The sequence below is a fragment of the Zalophus californianus genome, chromosome 12, assembly GCF_009762305.2.
Source record: "Zalophus californianus isolate mZalCal1 chromosome 12, mZalCal1.pri.v2, whole genome shotgun sequence".
Taxonomy (NCBI): Eukaryota; Metazoa; Chordata; class Mammalia; order Carnivora; family Otariidae; genus Zalophus; species Zalophus californianus.
Window position 1 is genome coordinate 10,500,435 of NC_045606.1, and position 25,853 is coordinate 10,526,287.

Sequence of the window (25,853 nt, forward strand, 5' to 3'; positions counted from 1 at the left end):
AACCATCCCAATATGCCAAACCCAGGACCGAACAAACCGTCCCTGGTCTATGTTCCCACCTGTCTTTGCTCAGCAAATCACAGCTGGGAGTGATTTCACAATCATGCTAAAACAAAAGCATGGCCTCCATAAAGGATCAAGTGGTTCTTCAGTGTCATTTTGAAATCTTTTATGTGCCATATTTTCTGCCTGGCACATTTTAAATGCCTTTCTAGTAGTTGGAGAATTAAAAAATTTGCTTCCTCCTTTCCCTGGTCTTCTTTACAACTAAACCACAGACCTATGATCTAGGTGCCCCCAGTTGAACTCATTCATGTGAGACCTTAATTTGAAAGTCAACTATGAAAAGAAATGGGCTCCTGTGAGGTATCAGTTCGACTGGTGAGGGCAGAAGCAAAAACATCCAGATGTTGAAGTTGGCAGTGGCTACAAGATTGAAGGGACAGAAGTTCCTTCCACTGTGGGCCAAGGTAGACACATCAGGGGAATGGGAAAACATTTCCCATATTGCAATACAGTATGTCCCTTGATTGTCCATAATTTACCTTTTACAACCTCCATTCTTATGTACTTGGCTCACAGTAGGTGCTTAATAAATTTTTAGTATTGATGACTTGCCCAAAGTCACTCAAGGTAGAGAAGCCAATGTCAAATTCATTCTTACAACTCTAAAGCCACTAATCTTTCCCAGACATAGCTGGTAGAGCTATTCTCTGTATCTGACTCCCACCATTAGGCCTGGGATAAATAATGATGGGTGCTTACAATGAAGTGCTCACATCCTCTGGCCTTCCTGCTTCTGGCTCAGCAGCAGACATGGTAGGATAGTTGCAGAGGACATAGTGCATTCTATATTTGCTAAGGGGGATGATTCACTGTACCTTCTAAAAGAAATAGCTAAACTTGTGTCCTGAGACACAACCTTGAGGAAAGTGTGAAAAGCACTGTGGGAGGTCTGACTGGCGAGAAATGACCAGTGGCTTAGAGGCCTTCCCAGTGCCAGAGAGAGTTTGCAGAGGAAACATTCAGGGTTAAAGGAAAACAGTTCTCTTCCATCTCTAAATGAAAGAACCATAACACCTTGAAATGCATGCAACTAAATCTTCAGTTGTTTCAAAAGTATTTTTACAATAGTGTTGCTCAAGACTCTGCATGTGTTGCACTTTGAAACATGTGGTAGAGACAGTGGTGTGTCTTGGCCCATCCATTTCCTTTTTCTCCTACTACAGAAAAACTGCTCTTCCCAGGAAGTGTTTTTCTCTTCCATAAGAGGTCTACATACTGCTGCTGGTGCCACCACCCTGTCTCTGGTGGTCTCTGAGAAGTTCCAGCGCATTTGTGAGTACTCAACACCAACACCGATGGGCAGTGGAAAATAGTCTTTGCCATCATCATTGCAGTTGAGAGTATGGGGACAGATATGCTCCTGTGGTGTTGAGGAAAGCAGATGTCAGCCTCACCAACACTTCAGGGTTGCTCACTGAGGATGAGGTGAAACATATGATCACCATTACACAGAATCCAAACCAGTACAAGATCCAAGACTGGTTGCTAACAGATAGGAAGTGATGGATGGAGATTAGAGCCAGGTCAGGCCAAGGGTCTGGACAACAAGCTCTGTGAAGACCTGGATTGACTGAAGATTTGGGCCCATGAGGGCTGCACCACTTCCCATTGTATCCCCGTATTGCAGTAAATTTCTTTCTTTTCTTTTCTTTCTTTCCTTTTTTTTTTTTTTAGATTGCATTTATTTATTCGACACAGAGAGAGAGAGCACACGCACAAGCAGGGGAAGCAGCAGGCAGTGGGAGAGGGAGAAGCAGGCTCCCAGCTGAGCAGGGAACCCGATGAAGTGCTCAATCCCAGGACCCTGGGATCATGACCTGAGCTGAAAGCAGATGCTTAACCAACTGAGCCACCCAGGCGCCCCTGTAGTAAGTTTCTTAATTGTCCATAATTTACCTTTACAACATTGGCCTTTGTGTCAAAGGTCAGCACACAAAATCACAGGCTGCTGTGGCTGCACCATAGGTATGTCCAAGAAGAAATAAAACTGTAGGACTTTTCTGTTAATATATAGTTTATACACCTACAAAAGAAATCGGGTCATGTGACTTCTAGCCAACGGAAGGCAGATGAAAGTGATGTAACCACCGTTTGTGCGTCCAAAAACCTATGAGGTCCTCCAATTCCCCTCTGTCCATGGCTAGTCACACAGTAGAAGGAGCCAGAATGTCTGATGTCACCACTTGGAGAAGAGGCTCCTGAGGAATCACCCTGGAGACCTGACTAACTAAACTCTTTTTTTAGGCTGTGATGTGCTTGAGATATAACCCTTTCATTGAGATAGGACAGACACATTATGGATTGTATCAGTGACTGGCATCAATCATCCTGACTAACATAGACCATGACCAAGATTTTCATCTACTGCTTAAAAACCAGTGGATGGTACCATTTAAAATAAAGCTTACATTAGGGCAATTCAGTTTGGAAAATATTTATTAAGTGTTTACACTGTAAGTTCCTTTTTATCTTGGGAAACTCCTATCTGCCCTCTACATGGAATTTTCTTCTGCTCATGAGCCACCTCTCACTCACGCTGCAACTCTCAGCTTACTTCCCATGCCCACAGAGAAGGTTTTTCCAAAGGCAGGCTCCCTCACCATTTTCTCTCATAACACCTTGTTGGTTTCCTTACACAACACTAATTACAATTTATTTTTTTTAAAGATTTATTTATTTATTTTAGAGAGACAGAGCACACAGCAGGGGGAGAGGCAGAGGGAGAGGGAGAGAATCTCAAGCAGACTCCCCCACTGAGTGTGGAGCCTCACACAGGGCTTGATCTCATGACCCTGTGATCATAACCTGAGCCAAAATTAAAAGTTGGCCGCTTAACCGACTGAGCCACCCAGGTGCCCCTACAATTTCTAATAATACAGTTTTCTCTGTGTGTGTGTTTATTCTCCATTAGAGAGTAAGCTCTGTGAGACTGAAGCTCATCACTGCAGAGTCCTTACTCATGGAATGCAGCACATGGTGGGAGACAGTTGTATGAATGACTAAATGAATGAATACATACATGCTTTGGTCATTTGCACTGCAGAGAACAAAGATGAATACAATGAATTAATGATTAATAGTGAGGCTTAGTCAAGTATATAGAAAAGGACAAGATAAAATGCAATGTGGTATTTTTCAAAAGTTATAGAATAAGAAGCCAACCTAAAGGAGTTCTCAATGGCAAACACTGGAACAATTTGAGCAACCAAATAAATAATATAGTATTGTATTATAATCCAAAGTATAAAATAAATATCCATGAGTCCATACTGACATAAGTAAATGCTTGAATAAATAAATAAATGGGAAGAAGAGACAAACCTCACATACAGAAGAATTCTAAATAGCTCATGCAGGTCCTTCCCCTCAAAGAGACAGCATCTAATCCCTGCCACTTGAGTGTGGGTGTGCTTAGTGATTGCTTCCAAAAAGCAGAGTATGGAAAGAGGGGAGAAAGTAGCTTGGCAGTGGAGGAACCTGGCAAAAATTACCTCAGCTAGGTATTTTGTTATAGCAGTCTGAAGATAGTAAGCCTAGGTATGTGTATGTGTGTGTGTGCGCACACACTCACACAGGCAGATGCGCACGCGCACACACACACACACACACACGTATATATGAATTAATTATAAAGAATTGGCTCTTGTTGTTATGAAGGCTGGCAAGTCCAAGATCTGTAGAGCCAATATATGTACCAGTTCAAGTCCAAAGGCTGGCATGGCAGACTACTGTAGAACCAGGAAGAGCTGATGCCCTAATTCAAAGGTCATCAGGCAAAAGAAATTCTATGTCACTTGGGGGAGGGTCATCTTTTTAGTATATTCAAGCCTTCAACTGATTGGATGAGACCCACCACATTGTGAGGGCAATTTGCTTAACTCAGTCTACTAACTTAATTGTTGTTCTCATGTAAAAACACCCTCACAGAAACACCCAGTTGGTTTGCTCTGGGTTTCAGCACAAACAAACAAACAAACAAAAAGCAAAAATAAAACCATCCAAACAAACAAAAACACCCAGAATAATGTTTGACCATTAAATTAACCATCACAGAACCTAGGGAAACATGATAAATAACTGTAATGTGGTTTCCTAAATTGGATCTTGGAACAGAAAAGAACATTAGGCCAAAGTAAGGAAATCTGAGTAAAGTACAGACTTTATTTAATAATAATGTATCAATATTGGTTTATTGATTGGGACAAATGCATTACATTAATATAAATTGCTAGTAATAGAGGAAACTGTGTGAGGGGTATATGGGACTCTCTGTACTAATTTTGCGATTTTCCTAGAACTCTAAAACTATTCTAAAATAAAAAATACGTTTAAAAAACTGATAGAGTAGTATGTGTATAGGAAACACCACATCTGAGTAATGGTGTCAAGAAAGGTTTCCTGGACAAGGTAGTTTTTGAAATATCTATTTCAAATGCAGGTGAGCACCAGAACATGGAAGCCCTTGAATGTCAGGCTGGAAAGTTTTTATCTGAATGTCTTAGTTGGAGCTCTAGATATTAAAAATTAAATCAGAGAAAAAAGTGGGGAAAGGGAAGCCAAACAGATTATTGCTGGGTCCAAGGGAAGGTATGGAGGGATCCAATATGGTGCTAACAGTGGAAGCAGAAAGAAACTAATGGATTTGAGAGACACCAAGGAGTGAATTGATGGGATTTAGGAGCAGACTGGATATAATGAAAGATCCAAAGGATTTTAAAGGATTTTTCAGGGATTTTTAGCTTGAGAGACCTGAAGAATGGTGGTGACCAAAATTAAGGTAAGACAAGACCAAGAGCAGATTTAGAGAAGAATGAAATTTTACATTTGCGTTATCCTCAAACTATTCTGGACAGGACATCTGGAAAGCCTTGGAAAATATACATGTGGTATCTGGGACGGTGCCTCTGGTATTGGAGTCCTTGCCAGAGGTGGGAAATAGCTGGAGTCCCGGACATAGCAGAGACTGCTCAAAGGAGGTGGAAGGAAGAAGGTAAAGAACACAATGCTGGAGGACATGGATCTATAAGGGGAAATAACATAGAAACCAGAGGACTTTAAGAGGTCAGAGGAGAAATAGTGATGTAACTGAAGCTTAGTATAACCGTCTGCCCCCTCCTTGAAGAAATAAAGCAAAAGAAAACCAATAGCCCTGTAAAATATGCTGCAATTGATCAATCCAAACAAAAAAAAAAATCAGGAAAGGAGAAGTTATAGCCTATTGGGAAGTCCGTTACTGTTAAGTAAAAATGACCATTGAAGGTGTGTTTAACAAATTGAATGCAAAGGCAAAAAGAAAAAAAAAAAGATTTGGGGGAATGGGCAGTTGTTGATATAAAGAAGGGGACATTACAATAATAATCTAGACCTGTAAGTCAGAAATAAAATAGTGAATCATAGAATTAAAGGTACCTTTATAGTTAAAGAATAAGTGGGGCCCCTGAGTGGCTCAGTTGTTAAGCGTCTGCTTTTGGCTTGGGTCATGATCCTGGGGTCCTGGAATCGAGCCCCACATCGGGCTCCCTGCTCAGCGGGGAGTCTGCTCCTCCCTCTGACCCTCACCTCACTTGTGCTCTCTCTCTCTCTCTCTCAAATAAATAAAGTTTAAAAAAATAAGAGAAAAAAGAATAAACAAAATTTATCATATTATCCTGATACAGTTTATTATTTACTTTATACTCAAGTGCAAATGGTATTAAGCTGATGGTTTAAAGCATGATTTTTAATATCTGTTACTTCAAAAGAGAAAATAAATGAAAATATATATCAGATAGAAAACAAATTATACAGCAAAGAAGAATAAAGAGGAAACAATGTTTTAATATGCTTTAAGAAGCACCAGAAATATAGAAAATTTACTAATTTGATTGCAAGTGCAACTCAGTTAATAAACACTATTAAAATGCAAAAATATCAGATTAGGCTAAAATGCTAGTTCAAAAGAAAACAAAATATTATAACACAGAAAAGTTAAAAAACAAATAGGCAAAAATGTAAAATGTAAAATGATTTGTACACAAGGTTGTTCATCACGACATTAATAATACCAAAGCAATACAAACACCCGGTGTCTACCACTATGACATTTGTTGGATGAACTGTGGCACATCTACACAGTGCAGAACTATGTGCCCTTCAGGCCTTTACTGGTATAAGGATGATCTCTCTATCCTGCTGCAGAGATGCTTCTGGGACACATGGCTACAGGAGTCATTTAGGTATTCTCTCTCCCCAGACAGTGACAGGAGTGCACTTCCATGCCCACTTGAATTTTGCTATTGCCAATTCAGTGTGAGTGGAAGCATTGTGCCTCACCTCTGCGTGGAGTTGCTGCGAGGCAGTGTGTGACTGGACTCCTTTCTTTTCCTTCTGCTGAGCCCACACAGTGGTTCCAGATGGTAGTTAGTCCTTTAGCTTGGGGTTCCTAGCTGACTGGCAAGGGGCATGTAACATGGGTGAGACACAGACTTTTGCTGCATAAAGCCACTGAGGTTTTGTGTCAGTTTGTTGCTGCATCTTAACACAGTATCTTAGCAGATACATAAACTTGTAACCAGAAGTAGGGTGCCTTGGGATAGGATATTGTCTAAGGCCCAGCAGTAGAGGGTTTGGAAACTTAGTGGAAGCTGGAAGGATGGCGATCCATGCTATGCAGTGGTAAAACATCTGGTCACATTTGATCAAAGAGGATAATGCATAGAGAAGGACCTTCTTGAGGTCCAAAGAGTCATAAAAACAGTGGCCGGGGAGCCCCTGCAGAGAGCAGAGCAGTCCTGCTCAAGAAACAGCCCCTAGGTAGAGGGTCCTCATGACTGCTGCCCAGTGGGATCTCAGAGTTACTACGGAGATTGCTATGTTCCTCCCATTGGTCCACTTTCCAAATAGGAATGTCCACCATGACAATCTTACTCCATCCCTTCAGGGTATGTTGTTGGGTGTATGAGTGTGTGTGTGGTGGGTAGATGGTCAGATAACTTGTCATTTTGGCTCGTAAGTCTCTGGATCCAGGAAGCATAAAATGTGAATAAATACAACCACCTTAGAGAACTATTTGATAGGTAAACATAAATATGATATGAATTATTAAAAATAAAATATATTTATATCCCATAGCCCAGCAATTTCACTCCTAGATAAAAAACCCAAGAATGCATATAACCACCAAAAGACAGGTACAGCATGTTTATCCAAAATAACCCAAAATAAGAAACAGTCAAAATGTCCATCAATAGTAGAGTGAATAAATAAATTGTGGTAGTTTTACAATAGAATAGTATTGAACAATATACAGGAATGAACACTTACTACATAACAACATCTCACGGATATGATGTTGAGTGAAAGGAGTCAAACATAAAAGATTATATACTGTATGATTCCATTTATATGAAATTGAAGAACAGGCAACTATATTGATAGAAATCAAAATAGTAACTATCTCTGTGTTGGGAAAAGGGCACAAAGAAACCTTCCAGGGTGCTAGAAGTGTTCTGTTATACCTCAGAGACAAAATTTCAAATAAAATAAAATATAAACAAAATAAGAAAAGCCACTTCTGGATCCAGTGTAGAGACATACACTGACTCCCAGTGTAGGGGCTACCACCAATCAACCAAAGAGTCTGGACTTGGAGACTAAGTCCAGGAATGGGTTAGTTAGCATCCTCAGGTTAGACAAGTGTATTTGTATGCAGGAAAGAATTTGAAGCAAATATTTACTGCCAAGAAAAGTGGGCTCTGATAGTTATTATGACTGTTCACAGGTGTGCTGGCTTTCTCTCTTCCCAAGCATATTATAAGGTTGCACTTCTCTGAAAATAGCTATGGCCATATTTTCTACGGCCAGTGAAATGTGAGTGAAATGTGGTGAGTCCTTTGAAAAGCAGAGCAGGATCTGCCACATTCCCTTCCCTCTGCAACTCACCAGGTAGAGCTGCTCCCTCTGCTCGGGGCCAGAGGGAGCGCCTGAGAGGGACGCGGACTCTGAGATGGGAAGGCAACTTGTGTTTCAAACCACTGAGGTCTCGGTATTGTAGGCAGACGTATGCACACAGGCAGACACCAGCCTATCCTGATAGCTAGCAATCTTTAAGTAAAAAAGGCCAGTGGTAAGAAAACTATTTTTTATGTAACCTTATATGAAAGAAGGGGGAGGAATAGGAATAGATATGTATATTTGCTATTTTCAGAAAGAAACAGTGGAAGAATACCACAAAAACTAATTTTTAAAAAAATTATTGATAATGGAAAAGAAGAAAGAGTTAAGAGGACACAGGAGAAGCCAGAATTCTTTGACTATACCTTAACACACAGTTCTCTTGAGAGCGGCAAAATTATTTAGAGCTAAACACACACACACACACACACACACACACACAGAGTATAAACTGGCAGAACCCACAGAACAAGATCAGTGGGTTGAACAATGTTGATATTCTGGTTGTGATGTTATACTATAGTTTTACAAATGTTACTGTTGGGGGAAACTGAGTGAAACGTGTGCATGATCTCTCTGTATTATTTCTTACAACTGCATGCAAATCTATGAATATTTCATTAAATATCAAAATAAATCAAGAAGAATAAAAAGCATTCCCTATATATGAAAGCAAATTGTATCAAATGATTCAATTGTAGTTCAAGTTAGTGACCTAGTCATATGAAGAACAAAATTATTTCAAATAACTTTAAATATTTTGATTGCACATCCTCAGTGAAATATATTACAGAGGTAATTTAAGCTATGAAGAAAACTTTTTTTTTTTTTAAGATTTTGCTTTTAAGTAATCTCTACACCCAATAGGGGGTGCGAACTTACAAACCTGAGATCAAGAGTCACACATTCTACTGACTGAGCCAGCCAGATGCTCTGGCTATGAAGAAATCTTAAACTTTATTTAGTAACCTTACCATCCTTAATAATAGTGGTATGACTATGAAATACATTTTTCTAAACTGTAAGTTAAAGCAAATAAATACTTACATTAATACTGTTAGGAACTAAAATTCTCAGCATTCTGCAACAAAGCTGCAAGTGTAAAAATCAAAGAAATAAGAGTCCTGTAACACTGCATTCAAAATGAAAATAACAGTATGAAGTCATTATTATTTTCTTTTTAAAAACAATATACTTCTGGGCGCCTGGGTGACTCAGTTGTTAAGTGTCTGCTTTCAGCTCAGGTCATGATCCCAGGGTCCTGGGATAGAACCCCGCATCGGGCTCCCTGCTCCTCGGGAAGCCTGCTTCTCCCTCTCCCACTCCCCCTGCTTGTGTTCCCTCTCTCGCTGTGTCTCTCTCTGTCAAGTAAATAAATAAAATCTTAAAAAATATATATATATATTTCTCAGTTTTTTTCCATTTAAAAATCCTGAAGGCAGTGACAACCTGGGAGCAATCAGCACCCCAAGCAAACAGATCAGAACCTCTAAATATTATTCTCTCTGGTGATAGATTGCTTGCAATAATGGTCACAACCATTCCCCTGGTATTCATATGCTCCAGTGTTTCCCCTGGAGTCTAGACTTGGCCATGTGACTTGCTTTGGCCAATAGGACATTAACAAATGTGATGTAAGCAGAGACTTGAAAGCACTTTCTCCTTCAGATTTATTCTCTTGCTGCCCTTGGTGACTTTGTGACTGTCAACATATGAAGAACCCCCATAAACTGACTGGATGAAAGAAATATAGCCTATTTGCCCCTGGTGTCCTAGCCTACTGCCCACCAAAAGCTTGCCATGTGAGCAAGACAATCTACATAAATTTCAGGATTAGTACAAAATGAAAATGTGGGGCCCTTTGTTTAAAACATATTAAGGAGAGCATTTGTTATGATGAGCATTGGGTGTTGTATGTAAGTGATGAATCCCTGAATCCTACTCCAGAAACCAATATTGCACTGTATGTTAACTACCTAAAATTTAAATAGAAAGAAAGAAAGAAAGAAAGAAAGAAGAAAGAAAGAAAGAAAGAAAGAAAGGAAGAAAGGAAGGAAGGAAGGAAGGAAGGAAGGAAGGAAGGAAGGAAGGAAGGAAGGAAGGAAGGAAGGAAGAAGGAAGAAGGAAGGAAGGAAGGAAGGAAGGAAGGAAGGAAGGAAGGAAGGAAGGAAGGAAGGAAGGAAGAAAGAAAGAAAGAAAGAAAGAAAGAAAGAAAGAAAGAAAGAAAGAAAGAAAGAAAGAAAGAAAGAAAGAAAGAAAGAAAGAAAAAGAAAGAAACAAGAAAACCAGCAACAGCAGAGCCCTGGGGCCAAGTATGAGTCCTTTCAGAGCATGGGGCTCTGTGTGCCTGAAATGGTCACAAACCTGGCCCTGCATGCAAATAAGACTATCTTAGATCATCTAGTTACCTACATTGTTTATGACAGATGTGTGAAAGAGCTCAGCAGAGACAAGATGAGCAGTCTCAGAAAACCCACAGAATCATGAGCTAAAATATTGGTTAGTTTCAGCCACTAGGTTTTGGGACAGTTGCAGCAGAAGCTACCTGACTTAAGCACCAGGGTCTAAAATATTATGAACTACTGTCTAAACAACATCAGAAAAAAACCTATAAATATATATTGAAATCTAATTAATAATATCCTCAATGAAGTACTTAAGGGGAAATGTACTGATTTCTTTTTTTTTTAAGATTTATTTATCTGACAGAGAGATAGAGAGAGAGCACAAGTAGGCAGAGCAGCAGGTAGAGGGAGAGGGAGAAGCGGGCTCTCCGCTGAGCAGGGAGCCCGATGTGGGGCTTGATCCCAGGGCCCCAGGATCATGACCTGAGCCGAAGGCAGCCACTTAACCGACTGAGCCACCCAGGCGCCCCAAAATGTACTGATTTCTATAAGTTACTTTGAAATTCACTAGAAAAATAGCAAGGATTCATGGATCAATACAGCATGGATAGATGGATACATGTGAAAAAACAAGTATACTGAAATGTTAATGGCTGAATCTAGGAGATGAGTATATCAATGTTCACTGTACAATTCTTCCAAACTGTCTTTATGTTTAAAAATTCTCAAAACAAAATCTTGAATAAGAAGGGATGCAAGAGCCAAACACTGACTGAAACACATATTAAATAAATAAAACCCTGTGTAGTTACAATGATACTCAAAAAATGACTTAAGACTGGTCACCATTATTGATAACAAGGACACCAACTCCGTGTTCTAAAAATTGGCCGGTAAAGGGAAGGAATTCCATATCTATCCTGCTTTTCCTATATGACTAATATTTATCCTCATTGATAAGGCAAAGTTTGTTTATTTACAGGATAAGTCCAACTACTAAAAATGAGTAGGTGATAGAAACCCATCATTTTGCAAGTCCTAATGAACTAATTGATTCAGGCAAAGCTCCACTAATAAATGAAACCCTTAGATGAAAAGTTAATGGGGTACTTGACAGTGGAAGAATCAGACTGTTGCCACCAGAGCCCGCTGATCAGACTTCACATCACTGAGAGTGGGTCAAACACACATCAGGTGCCTTCTGATGTAATATACCAAGGACACAGAACTACCTATGTATTAATTGTGCCAAATACAATTGAATCTGCATCCAATCAATCACTAAGGTTAACTTCCTGTTTACATGGAAGGGGACAGTGGAACAAGCTGAATAACATAAGGCAGTGAACATAAAAATTCAAAATGTGAAACATTCTGCATAACAATAAACCAAGGCATGACAAAGATGGGGGTGGGGACCACACTAGATGAGCAATATGTAAGAGAACTAATGATCAAATGTAGTGTGTGGGTTTGTTTGCTTCCTAACTCAAACAACCTACCTATAAAATGATATTTTTAATTAATTAATTTATTCTTTTTAAGCTGGATGTGGAGCCCAGCGTGGGGCTTGAACTCAGGACCCTGAGATCAAGACCAGAGCTGAATTCAAGACTTGGACACTTAACCAACTGAGCCACCCAGGTGCCCCTAAAACGATATCTTTAAGCAGAGAAATTTTCATTTAGATTGGGTATTTGAGGATAACAAGGAATTGGTATATTTTGTTAAGTGTGATAACATTGTAACCATTAATAAAAATATCCATATTTGTAAGGGTAAAATGATAGAATGTCTGGGATTTGCTTGAAAGACTTTAAGAAAAAAGTTAATTCAAAAAAGGAAAAATGAAGTAAGTATAGCAAAATCTTGATACTTGTTGGCATATGGGGGAGTTGTTATAGTCCTTTTTTTAAATTTTATTTTATTATGTTAGTGTTATGTTCCTTTTGAAAAAAATTTATTTATGTTTGAAAAACTTTTTCAAAATAAAAATAGTAGTCTTCTGGATATTCAGGTGAAAAACAGCATCACAAGAAATTTTTAAATATCCAAAATACAAGGAGAAAACTTCCGAAACTCAATCATCACAGAAAGCTTTAACACATTACTCATAATTTGTGACAAGAGATTAAAAACATAGTTAGATTTGACTCATTTTACTATCCTTTGGATAGATGGTTATTTACAAAATAATGAAGGCAAAATTCGAATTGGACAAACAAAAGAGGGTTACTCTTATAAATGAGTAAAGTTGCTTCTTTCATTTTTAATCTTTTTTTTATTTTTTAAAGATTCTGTTTGTTTATTTGACAGAGAGACACAGTGAGAGAGGGAACACACGGGGGGGAGGAGGGGAGAGGGAGAAGCAGACTTCCTGCCGAGCATGGAGCCCGATGCGGGGCTGGATCCCAGGACCCTGGATCATGACCTGAGCCGAAGGCAGACGCTTAACAACTGAGCCACCCAGGTGCCCCAAGAAGTTGCTTCTTTTAAAGAAAACTTAATAAAACAGAAAAAAGTCTATAAAATATACTCAGGGTTGGTGATGTTAACAATGAGATGGTTTCACATATAAACCGGGGGAATTGTAAGTTAATCATTCATTTAACTACTATTGTCTTATGTATAAAAGAGAGAAATGAGTACAAGATGTTTGGACCTCAACATTTTGACACTAAGTACATTTTGAAGATACTTGATAGAGGAGTGTTCAGAATAAACTCCATTAGTTCCACTTAATTCCTTGATCAGTTTCTATCCAGCAGTGCCGACCTATAGAACTTTCTAGATGATGGAAGTATTCTATATCTGCACGATTTAATATGGTAGCCTCTAGCCACACAAAGCTACTGAGGACTTGGAATGTGGCTATGGCAACTGAAAAAGTGAACTGTTCATCTAATTTTATTTGCAGGCATTATTTATTTAGGTGTAAATAGACACATGTGGCTCATTGCTACCAATTGGATAGCAGCTACCAACACAGTCAAATCATTGCCAGTTATTCAAATATTTATTTTTATTTTGCTAAAATAATTTTCACAGAGATGAACTATTTTCCATTAGTGTTTTAGAAAAAATGTTTGATTCATTAGGCTTTATTTGTTTGTTTCTACCAAATTTTACACATTATAGCTTCTACTACCGTGTGTGTTGTTTTCATTTTTGCATTCTTTCTCCCAAGTCCACTTTTCTCAAGTAAAAATGTTAAGATCTATATTTTACCAAGAAGATTTAATTCGTCAACTTTTATTCAAAAACAAAATTTACTTTTGTAGCTTTGTCTATTTTAGTGATAAGGTTTAGACAGTCACTATGAATTGAATACAAGTTTACGAGTTTATAATTATTTCTTAGACACTAAGAAAATTGTGAAAATTTTTGTGATAGATATAAATAAGGAGATAAATAAAAAGACACAGAATCTGAGAAACAGATGCGCATAGGGTGAGGGGTGACAGAGAAAGACATGGTGACACAGAGTGACAGATACACAGAGGAAAAGCATGAGCTGTAGCATTCTAGGCCTCACATCTGCAAACAAGGTAGGAGAGGAAAGAGATCTCCCTTGCAAGATATCCCAAAGAGCTGGCACTTCTTTCCAGAAGTCTTCTGGAAACCTATCCTTACTCCTCACTGGGTGACATGCAAAATCTCTGTAACCAGGAGATTGCCCTGATCTGACAGGCATTCCCTTTTTTTTTTTAAAGATTTTTAATTCATCTGACAGAGAGAGACACAACGAGAGAGGGAACACAAGCAGGGGGAGCGGGAGAGGGAGAAGCAGTCTTCCTGCCGAGCAGGGAGCCCGACGTGGGGCTCTATCCCAGGACCCTGGGATCATGACCTGAGCCGAAGGCAGACGCTTAATGGCTGAGCCACCCAGGCGCTCCCTGACAGGTATTCCTGAACCAATTTCGCCTGTAAGGATGAGGAGGTAATCTTCAGGCTCTTAAATTAATCAAAGCCCAGCCCTGGCATGGATGTGAATGGAATGGTTGCTCCATCTTGGGGTCATGAGTGCAACGGATGTTTGGAAGGTAAGGTGATAGGTAGGGTTGGCCTGGGGCAGTCCCTGTGTATGTCCATTGCCCTAGTGTAATGATTTATATATCCCTCCATTTCACTTTCAAAAGCAACTTGGTTTAGATGACAAATTATATGGCAATCCTGTTAGGAAAAACCCACAAGGTCAATTGCACTTATTACTCTTTGTATAAACTGATACTAACTCTGAGAAAAGCAGTGTTACCTCCAGAAGTTACAATGAGAATGTGTGATTATCTCAATTTTCAATGAATCTTGGTATTTATATTGTTAAAGAATTAACATTTAAGGGAAGCCTGGGTGACTCAGTTGGTTAAGCGTCTGCCTTCGGCTCAGGTCATGATCCCAGGGTCCTGGCATCGAGCCCCGCATCGGGCTCATTGCTCGGTGGGGAGCCTGCTTCTCACTCTCCCTCTGCCTGCCGCTCCCAGTGCTTGTGCTCTCTCTCTCTGACAAGTAAACAAATAAAATCTTAAACAAACAAACAAACAAACAAACATTTTAAAAAGTCAAGCATGGCTGGGATTATGGTCCAAGTAGATAGTCCTAGACCCACCTCTAATATTCACTAGCTTTGTGATCTTTGTTAGGTCTAGGGTTAAATTTCCTGAGCTCCAAAATGAAGCCACTGGACTACATCATTTTCTTTCAAGCTCTAACAACCTATTCTACTATAAATACCCATATGCCATCTGGGAGGCTGGCCAGCATTTGTTCTATAGAATTAAAAAGTATAGCTTTTAGATTAGCACGTGCCAACACCAAGGAGGCAATGAGGCCCATGGGAGAGCCCAGGCTGGCTTTAGCTACCAGCTCCCGTCCAGAAGCTCCAGGCTGGGGGCGAGTTTGTGTCAGGTTTGCCATCTGTAAGTCCCAAGGCAGTCTACCATAGTGAGAAAGCCCCTAGGATTTAGGTTTTAGAATCAGTTTAATCTTAAACCTTAGCCTTTTTGCTCGTCTGACAATGGCAAGGCTTTGCTTGTGTGCCTCAGTCTACCTCACAGCGTGGCTTAATTTCTATTGTGAGGCTCCAGTGCTCCTTCCAGGGGTAGAGTTTGACAGGGGTCTGGGTGGGATGGGCAGGGCACAGACTCCTGCCCACTGTCTCAGACTCCTGCCCTCCTCTTCTCTGGCCTAGGGCTTTTCCATATGGTCCCTGGGGCAGGGCAGCCAACCTACTAAATAAATATGTGCCTTCCCCAATCATTCTCCCTGATATAATTCTTTGCTTTCTCCCCTAAAGGCCAAGATTTTGAAAAAGCCTCTTTCCCTCTCTTTCTGCTTTTCCTTCCTTGAGAAAGTAAATAAAATGTTCTGGCTCCCCAAATCAGATAAAAACCAAAAGATACAGGAAGTATCACAGAAAAAAAAACATTAAGTTTTTACAGCAATATATGCTATAAAATTTTAATTAGTAGTCTATATAAAACGTTCAACACTGTGCCTCGCGCATTGTCCACACGCATCTGTAATTATGAGTATCTGCTCTACAACGTTATTTTAAAGGGTATTTAAAACATATGCAAAATGCTTGACATGTTCAATAAACATCACTCATATTGAAGAAAAATGATTTTGACCTTAATATAAAGACTAAAATTGTTTTTGAAGGAGGAAGTTAACTGGACATAATAATTCTTTAAAAGCTTTGAGAATTTGTCTCCTATTGCTCATTTTTATCTCCTATAAACCACATCCTATGCTAACCTCCAGAATGTACAATTAGATGTCCCCGGCCTTCATGTTCTGGAAGCTAGTATCAGCAAAAATAACCATTAAGCCTCCCAAATGATACCTGACTTATAACACCAGCCATTAAATCATCAATACACTGGACTGAATGGAATTATTTGCTTTACCTAAATCTAATGGCAGGAAAATGGGCAAAGCAAAAGCATAGATTAGGCTGTGGTGAGAACAGATTCAGAGACCTAGGCTTCTAGGCATATTCCAGAAAAGTATGAAAATGAACCAGGCTTCTCAGATTTCTTCCAGCTTCTGGGGCTACTTCAGTAAACAGAACATGTCTGAGGGAGGTGAAAGCCATTCTGGCTAACTCACAGGACACAACCTCTCTCCACTGCCAACGGTTTGAGTCAAGGGCCCTGGGGTGGCCCTTGCAATGAATGTGTGGGTCTAAGGGAGGAAAACCAAAGAACCTTCATGAAGGCTAGGAAATAAGATTGGAACACATAAAGAAAAATGCCATGTTGCTATGCAGAAAGACTATGCCGAATTCACTAAGTTTTACGGTTAACATCCCATGCAAAGTCTCAAAGAATACAAAAGTAGACCTCTGTCTGTCCATCCATCATTTCATCACCAGTCTCCTCTTTTACTGTATAATGCCCATGAGCATAAACATGTTTGAGCTCTAGGTGTGCAGCACTCCTCTAGCTTTTACCTCATTTCTCGACTACCTTGCAGAGGAAAGCTTTTGGAAAGAGCTCTCCGGAAACACTGCTTCCCTCCTCAGTCTACCTATTCTTCAGTCCAGTTCAGTCTGGCTTCTGCCGCCAACACTCAATGATACGGGTTTTGCCAGATCACAGAAGAGATTTGTCATGATCATGGGGCCTCTTCGATCCTCATTCCCCCCGCATTTGACAGAATGGGAACTCCCTCTTCTTGACATGCTTTCCTCTCTTGGGATCTGTAGCTGGACAACCTCCTGATTTCCTCTTCAGTTTAGGGTTCCCTCCTCTCTCTTGAGTACGTGCCCTGGATAACCTCGTTCACTTCCATGCCTTAAATATATGGCTTTGGTAGAAACTGACGAATGTCTCCGGCCTTGCAGGACCTGGCGGGTTGTTATTTCTCTGGAGGCAATGCAGCTCACCTGCTGCCCCCTAGTGAGGCGGCTCGGGATGCCTGGTAAATTGTGGCGCTTGGCCGGGTTTGGTTTCCAGGCTGAAACTGTCAAGCTGGTTCTGAGCTTCGGTAACAGGGTCCAGGAGACCAGATCACCTTGGCCTCCTAGCTTTCCTCCTGACCTGGCTCCAAACTGCATCCCTAACACTCCCTCGCAACTTCACGAACACGGAGAGGGCGAAGGCAAAGGGCGTCAACGGGTCAGGAGAGGAGTAGGGTGACACCAGGGCATGGCCCCCGCAGGATGTGTTTCCAAGCCGATATAAACAGCCCGGGGGCGCCAGAACATGCTCTCTGTTGCCCTCTGCTGTAGAGACGAGCGAAGCCAGCGGCTGGAAGAGACGACTCCCTTTAGAGAGGCAAGAGCTGAAACAGAATGCAATATAGGCCACAGGATGACACTGCTCCTCGCGGGCTGCAGTAAAGGCAGAACATCTATTTTTGTGTGTTTGCCAGGGAAAGGAAGCACTCATCACAGACAGTAGAGTTCTTGAGCACAGATTTAGAAATTCTGACGGACTATCTTGTCCCTGAAACGTAACAACTGCGTATCGGAGGGTGGGGGCTGGGACGGGAGAGTTCTGTAAAAGGAGTGTTAGTGATCCCCACACCGGGAATGTCTGAAAGTCCCCTATTTTTGTACTTCATAAAAGAAATCTTGAATTTACAAGTCATACCTCACAAATTATGAAAGAAAAAATGGTTCATATTTTTAATAGATTTATCACAATTTCTTTAAATGGGAGTCATCCATAGTACACCGAGGTATCAAAACTCAGTTTACCCACAAAAAACATATATATTACATAATGCAAAAGTCCTCACGTGGGTATCTGCCTGTTTCATCGGAGTTAAGGTTTTGAATAAAGGAATTTGAAGAGAGGAGAGCCAAGACTTGCCCTGTCTTGAAACGGTTCTGGCTGCTGTGTAGGGGACAGACCACAGGAGATCAAGGTGGCAGCAAGGACAGCAGTTAGTGGGAGACTTTGATATTCTAGACAAGATAATGGGGGCTCTGATGGGGGTGGAAGCAGTGCAGATAGTGGTGAGTGGTCAGATTCTAAGTATATTCTTAAATATAGAACCAGTGGGATTTGCAGATTTGCTGCTCAGACTGAATGTGAGAGGGGAAGAGAGAGAGAGCAAAGCCGATGACTGAGGTGGGTTTTGGAACTGAGCCAACTAGGAGAATGGAGTTGCCATCAGCTGGAATGGAAAGTTCTAGGGAGTAGGGGAAGTAGAACTGGGAGAGAAGGAATTCGGAGTCCGGGATCCTGAGTTTAAGATACCTGCTAGACATTCGACTGGAGATGCCATGGAGCAACAGAGCACGAGTCTAGAGTTCAGGGAGAGGCCCATGCCAGAAACATTAGATTGGAAGGAGTCAACACACAGTGCTATTTAAGGCCCTAAGTCTGGATGAGATCACCAAGGCTGGAGCCTTGGGCACTCTAAAGGCTGGGGAGAAGAGGAGGAACAGTAAGGGAGTCCAGAGGACACTCAGGTAGGAGAAAGGCTGTGAAGCCAAGTGAAGGCGCTGGGAGGGGAGTGAAGCCTGCTGAGGTGGTGGTCAACAAACAGCTCCAGATGGTTGATTCCAAGTCTGAGAGATGGGGTGCGCACTGCCCTGTGGAGGGGGCAGGCACAAAGACTTGGACAGACTGTGAAGGCCCGGGAGGGTTTAACGAGGAGCCTGGTTTTGACCAGGGGAGTGGTACAATCACAAGTGTGCTTTAAACTACCTTGGGGCAGTGACACTTAGAAGCATATATACCAGGTAGTGTGATACAAGGTGTGGTGGCGGAGAAAGGATTTGTAACTTTCGTTTATATACTTTGCATTGTTTCATTAACTACAATCATGTATCACTTTTGTAATTTAAAAGCTATCCAAGAAAATTAATTAGAAATGTGGGAAGACTGGAAACTAATAATGGGAAAGTGCATAGTAACAATTCAGGAGAGAGATACGGGGTTAGAAGGAGGACGCCGGCAGGGAGATGGAATGAAGTCAGACACCAGATTTTCAGAACCTGGTGATCTGCTAGGACCCGGTTAAAGAGACAGGAAGATGGAGGGGGTGCTATTATGCTGAGGTGACACGCACCTCACCAGTCTCTCACAACTACAACATAATGTGAACCCTCGTGGAGACTTACTCTCCAAAAGTGCCTGGTAAAATGTCTCCACATCTTGAGGGCAGGCGTCAGGCAGGGAGGGGGATCATTTCCAATGTTCAGAAAAATTAACAAATCAGTTACATGAGTCATTTAATTCAAACTCATGATGCTTTTTTTTTTCCCTGATAGCAAAAACTGGTAGTATGAAGTAATAAAATGTTTTCAAAGACGACTTTAAGGGGACAACCTCTTTAAAAAAAAAAAAAAAAGATACACTCTTTTAGGACACTGTTTCCTAGCAGAAACTAGACATCTGGTTTTGCTGTCTAATTTGGGGATGTATTTTATGTAACATTTAGCTGTCCAAACAAGAAGTGACCCTGCCCACATATGCTCCCTGGGTCTCCCTGCATGTAGAGCACGCTGCTAAATCAAAGGACAATGTATTAGCTAGGGGCACACAATTCCAACACTCTGCTAAACAGGCAGCTGAGATGCTGAGTAGGCAGTGGACGATTCAGGGGTGTACGGAGATGGCTTCAGATTTCATGACTCACTGATTCCACCTGAAGTTTATTTATCTTGAGTTTGACACACAGCACTTCTAAAGCTCGTCAAGAGTTTAACAAATAATTATCTGCAGAGGAGTGCCTTAGTGTGAATACCCAGATAACCAATTCCTCCAGAATCTCCATTTCATGCTTAGATAGGACCAAACCTTGAAGAATTATTTACTGGGATTCCAACACTTTGGAAGTTTTAAGGATTTGTTTTTACTGAATTGTACTTCAACACAGTATTGGTCTATACTGTACCTCATGAAATTGATTCATTTTCCTTCTAGGGATACTAACATGGATTACTCCATCACAGAATTGTCATTATGAAGTACCACAGGAGAGACGGCCCTCAGGTTTTAGTACCGAGATAGTTGTGTATTTCTGGAACATGTTTCTTACCTTGTGAAGATTTATCCATATAGGTTCTTTCAAGGGAAAGAAAACTTGAGTTGAATTCACTGTTTCCAATAAGTATTCAGGCTAATGTGGCATGCATTTTATTTAAATCTATCTCTAGGCTTTATATTATTTTACCTACTGATTTTCCATTTAACTGTAATTCCCTTATCTCAGTGTGTGTTTTTTTTAAAAGATTTATTTATTTTAGAGAGAGAGTGGGTGTGCACAAGTGGGGGGAGGGGCAGAGGGAGAGACTCTTAGGCAGACTCCCCACTGAGCAGGGAGCCTGATGCAGGCTCCACCTCAGGACCCTGAGATCCTGACCTGCCCCGAAACCAAGAGTCGGACGCTCAACCGACTGTGCCACCCAGCTGCCCCTCTCAGTGTGTTTTAATAACTTATGTCACTTTTTTTTTTTTGAATGAGGCAGGAAACACATAAAATAGTAAACTTCGGGTTCAGGATAGATACAAGAATGGGGCAGGGAGAAGGAAATTTGAAATGAATTACATTAAGTTAAAGAGACCATTTTTACAAAGAGATAAATATGATATAATGAAAAATAAAGGGATATATTAGAAAAAAAATGCAGAAGACAACATTCTTAATACATGTTCTGTATACTAGTGAATCTACTCATAACTCCTTTTAAAAATCTCTCCCCAAACTATAAAATGCAAATCTCATGAGCCGTCTAACGAATTCTGAATGTCATTTTGATTTAGTGTAAAATATGAACAACTATTTCGAAGGAAATTAACATCATACATCCCATATAAAGTGAATTCCACCAAAGGCAATTTTAATTTGCTAAAACAAAACTGAACAGAACAAACCTCCTCTTACTGCCACAACCACCATCTTAAAAAATACCCAAAATTCAAATAACCCATTTCCAGGTGTTACTTAAATGAAAGTATCTGTGTATTTTTGTGTAAGAAAAACCACTGGCTGGCAAACAAACAAAATCAGAATCAAAACACGTAATTCTTGCTATGAATTTTAAATCATTTATTTTTCTGTACTGGAAATTTTATGTTTACTTAAAACCTTACAGTATAACAGAAAACAGACATATTAACACATTGTGCCTCTGTATAAACAAGTATTTTCAGAGTTTACTCCTGGTATTTTCTTCAAATTACCCCACAAAACTAACTGCTTTGAGAGAACATTTTACACTAGATTGATGATTTAAAAACAAGCTCAAAACCAACATGAAAACAAAGAATTTTCCTCTTTCAGGACAAATGTTTTTTATGAAGGTATCCTCTTCAAACACCTTTGGTCTTAATTCTGGGTGAACCAGGATGGTCGCTTCCTGTCTCGTTCAATGATTCTCTTACCGCGATCTTGTTCAGACGGTGCCTCTCCTGTGTACAGCACCACAGTCTCCACGGAAGGAGCCTTAAAAGGGCCCCCTTCTTGTTTCCCTATCTGTCTTCTGATTTCTGCAGTCTCCTTGCACACTTTCTCATAGCAATAGCCACAAAGGACGTGTTTCAGTTTCAGGTGACCACATTCAGGACAAACGTCAATATTGTTCTTTAAAAAAAACAACAGAAACATATTTTAACAAGAGGCGTAACAATGCACACGTAATCATGGACAGGAATAATGCTTGCATTTGAACTTTCTTGGACTGTTCATGTTGCATAAGGTCATATACCATCTAGTTCAACCTCACTTTACTTTTTTTTTTTAAAGTAGGCTCCATGCCCATTGCAGAGCCCAACTTGGGGCTTGAACTCACGGCCTGAGATGAGATCAAGAATTGGACACGCAACCGACTGAGCCACCCAGGCGCCCCTCAACGTCACTTTAAAAGGGAAACTGAGGACAAACAAGTTTGAGTTAATAGAAAAAGTGGGACTAGAACTCAGGTCTACCAACTGTGAACCTGGTACATTTTCACTTAAACACAGCAGCCATGTTAGATAAAATGATACTCTATTCCCCCACCTTCAAATACTAAATATCTAATAAGGAGTTCTTCAACACAATGGGAGGATCCATACAGCCAGCATCTTAATAATGAGACCAAGGGAAAGGGAACTCACTTTTTTTTTTTTTTCGGTCTACCCCTGGGGAAAACAAGGTGACAAACTTTACAGTTGGCTCCCCTGATTTATCAGTGTAACTTAAATTCCTGTATGAAGCCTCTGGTGGACTAGAGCATATGGTGTAATAGCTGGTATATGGTATAACTTTTTCTTTTTTACGAATGAACACTGCTTATTCCTTAATGTAAAACTCCCTTGTTACGCTACAATTTGAGAATGAGTTTTTACACACATCTACCCAACTTTCATAAGACAATTACAACCTCTGAAGAAATCCTTTCAATGTGCTCTAAAGGTAGATTTGAGGTGGAAAAGAACAATTTTAAGTAGGAGCAGCAAAGAAATTCCAAACACTTCATAAGATTAACATATATACGTTTGTGAGGCAATGACAAAAAAGAATTGCATTTTCTGAAAGGAGTAAAGAACCTTGTAAATGACTTGCCTCACCAACTTCTCATCTTCCTTGCTACACTGGACATCGGATTGCATGTCTAACCAAAGGTGTGGGAACGATACAACTGGTGCTCTCTTCCTGATCAAAGCACCAGCATATTATACTATGTGTAGCTGGAAGCAGTTCAGTGAAGAAAATGAATCCACAGGGTGCTATTCTTTTCCCTCAGAATAAACGCAGTGAGGGAATTCATGGAACAGCTTACCCTCATTCTTCAAATTTTAAATTCTCTCAACCAGATTGTATATATTATTGTTTTAATGACATACTTTTCAGTTTCAGACTTTAAGTCCAGTTCCAAATGTGACTCAGTAATACTTTTTGGCTTGAGTTCTAAGGGCCTGGTTTAATACTGAATGTTGGTAGTTTATGAAGTCAATTCTTTGTTCTTGAGTTTCATCTGCAGGGGAATGTCATGGAGCAAACAGTAACTCAGATCATGGCTGTTAAAACCATCAGTTAACAAATCAAAGGTAATAAACACTGTAATTTTTGTTTACTAGATCGATGAAGAGTATTTCCATGGGGGCAGAGAGAAGGGGTGGAATGGGAGTGGAGATCTGGAATTGTCTGAGGACAGGAACACACCAGAAAGTTTCAAGAGAAGAGTTCAAGGATCAGACTGCCTAGGCTCACATCCTCCCTCTATCACTTAATAGTTGTTTGTGACTACAGGCAAATTCTTTTTGCCTCATTTTTTTTCAATCCTAAAAATGAGCAAAGCTGTATTTACTTTGAAGGGCTATTGTGAGGATTTGGTGAGATAATTCACATAAAGCACTTAGACACATCAGGGGCACTTAACAGATGTTAGCTATTTTTATTACCTACCTAAGGATTTTTTTTTCACAGTATTTTATTTGTCACAGTGAGGGATAGAATAAATATGTATGGGTTAGTACAACTTGAGATCTAATATACCTACTGCTTCTGACTTTAATTTTAGACTTTGCTATGATTAAGTTTACCCACATATGACTCCAAATCACCAGCTCCTAACAAAAGTCACATAGGTTATTCACAAACCAGTCCTCCGTCCAGACTCCAGACTCTCTCCTTGACTGTGGTCCTAATATTTAGGCTACGGGACAGTAGACACATAAACATACACAATGAGAATGCTATTATTTTATTTAGGCCAGAGGGAAGTACATGTATAAGCTCTAAGAATGATTTACCCATAGGCTACGTAAGTACCACGAGGAGATGCAGTGGGGGATTTGAGAGAAAGCACATCCACAAAAATCAACATATTACCTTAACTTTAATAAGCTTCTGAGGGTTTCTTCTCCTACAGCGGTTAACTTCAATGCTGCGTCTGTTCTTAGGAGCTGCCATCCAAAAGATACTACTATCGGAAAGGCTGAAAACCTCCTTACTTCCATTGGTATCATTTGCTGGTTTTGTAAATATAGCTGGACCTTGGACTGCTAATGCCGGTCCTACAAAAACAAAAGGTGGAAATACACCATGGATTTCTAGTTTCTAAATGACTCCTTACATATCATCCTCCTTAACAATCAACAGTGATATGTCAATAGACACATAAAATCTAGAATATTATACTCAAGAGACATTAAACAGAAGCTTTAGCTATTGAAATACACTAAAACTTATACATAAAGCAATTTTAAACAACATGAATAGAATTTTTTCTTAGAGGCACCTGCTGAAATGAATCAGTAAAATTCTACCAAGAGTTTCTCACCTTCTGAAATACACAACTCAGGGGTTTAGTAGTAAACATGAATAAATCACTCAAACTGTCCACATTCTGCTTGGTAGGTAGTTCCTATTTACTTTACCAGTAAATCTAAGCTTGAGATTCCCAAAATATATTTCCAACCTGCACTCAGGTAACTGCCTCTTGGCACCTTTTTATTATATACCAACGGAGTTAGTTCCTTTGTCATACAGCCTGGTAGGCCCTTTAAGTCACTTAGTTCTTCATAATACTTGATTACTGTCCGTTCTCTAGAGAAAAGCACTAGCTCACCACTCATGATATTTACTTATATGACTACCAACGTTTCAGTTTTGCTTTATCCTTTCCCTGCTCTTCCTCAGACCTAGAATATGTGGAACTCTTAAAAAAACATACAAAGCTGTCTAACATTTAGCAACTGGCATTTCTTTTCAATATATCCGTTAAGGACTGCGAAGCACAGCTCAATGGTGACCAGCACAAGCTCTGGCCGGCCTGTGTGACCTTGGGACCTTCGTGAGCCTACTTCCTCAGCTGAAAAGCGGTGATACCTAACGGGATGGTGTGGAGATTTCCCAGGAAGCACACGTAGGCTTTGGCTTATCATGGGCTCTCCGTTCAGACTCCCTGGGTATTATGTTCGGTATACCTTAGAAATAAACGTAGACTGTAAATGACAAAACAATGACAATTTTAACATCCAAGATCCTTCTAACTAAAATTAGTTTCCGGGGAAAACAGAGGGATCAGCAGGATTCAACTGCAGAGCTCAAACACCACAAAGGAGGACACGCTGCTTCGGGGGGTGGGAGGACTAATACGGAAACAAGATCTAGATAGTGTCGAACCTGATCTAAGCTAAAAAGCTTGGTTACATTCTGTGTATGAATGGGACAATCAGTGGACTTTCTCTGTCTTCTGGGGTTGGGGAAGGCAAAACCAACCGCTTCCAGTTTCTAAGTAAGGCATTACCCCGGACAACGTCCCCCACGCGCCGCGGAGGATCAAAACGCGGGAGGAGCGCGAAATATAAGCTGTTGTCTACCAAGCTGCCCGGAGGCCCCTCATCCGATCTCTTTTCCACGGCGGCCTTCCTTACGTACCCCACGGAGGACTGGGAAAACCTGGTCCGCTCTGCCGAAGTTTCCGCTGTAGTAGTTCCCAACAGCTCCGGAGGAGTCCCCGGGCTGCCGGCCACGGTGGGACGACAAGCACCAGCATGGCCGACGCCATCTTCCTCGCCCGAAGACCACGCCCACCTCGCTGCTGCGTCCCGCCCCCACCTC

General features: G+C 40.5%; 1 protein-coding gene across 1 annotated transcript; it reads right to left on the reverse strand.

The window, feature by feature from the left end:
- Positions 1 to 21,311: 21,311 nt before the first annotated feature.
- Positions 21,312 to 25,836, reverse strand: MRPL32 (mitochondrial ribosomal protein L32). The gene is made up of 3 exons (XM_035723300.1): positions 25,671 to 25,836; positions 24,120 to 24,304; positions 21,312 to 21,887 (listed from the first exon to the last, which is right to left on the reverse strand). Exons 1-3 carry the CDS (start codon positions 25,798 to 25,800, stop codon positions 21,633 to 21,635), a joined length of 570 nt encoding a protein of 189 aa, XP_035579193.1. The 5' UTR covers positions 25,801 to 25,836; the 3' UTR covers positions 21,312 to 21,632.
- Positions 25,837 to 25,853: the final 17 nt, after the last annotated feature.

Bases quoted from the DNA above. Each gene is read 5' to 3' on its own strand.
- MRPL32 (XM_035723300.1), bottom strand. From the start codon at position 25,800: ATGGCGTCGGCCATGCTGGTGCTTGTCGTCCCACCGTGGCCGGCAGCC. The intron at 24,305-25,670 runs GTACGTAAGGAA...TTGTTTTTGTAG, and splicing joins TTTTCCCAGTCCTCCGTGGG to GACCGGCATTAGCAGTCCAA. The intron at 21,888-24,119 runs GTAATATGTTGA...TTTTTTTTAAAG, and splicing joins AGAAGCTTATTAAAGTTAAG to AACAATATTGACGTTTGTCC.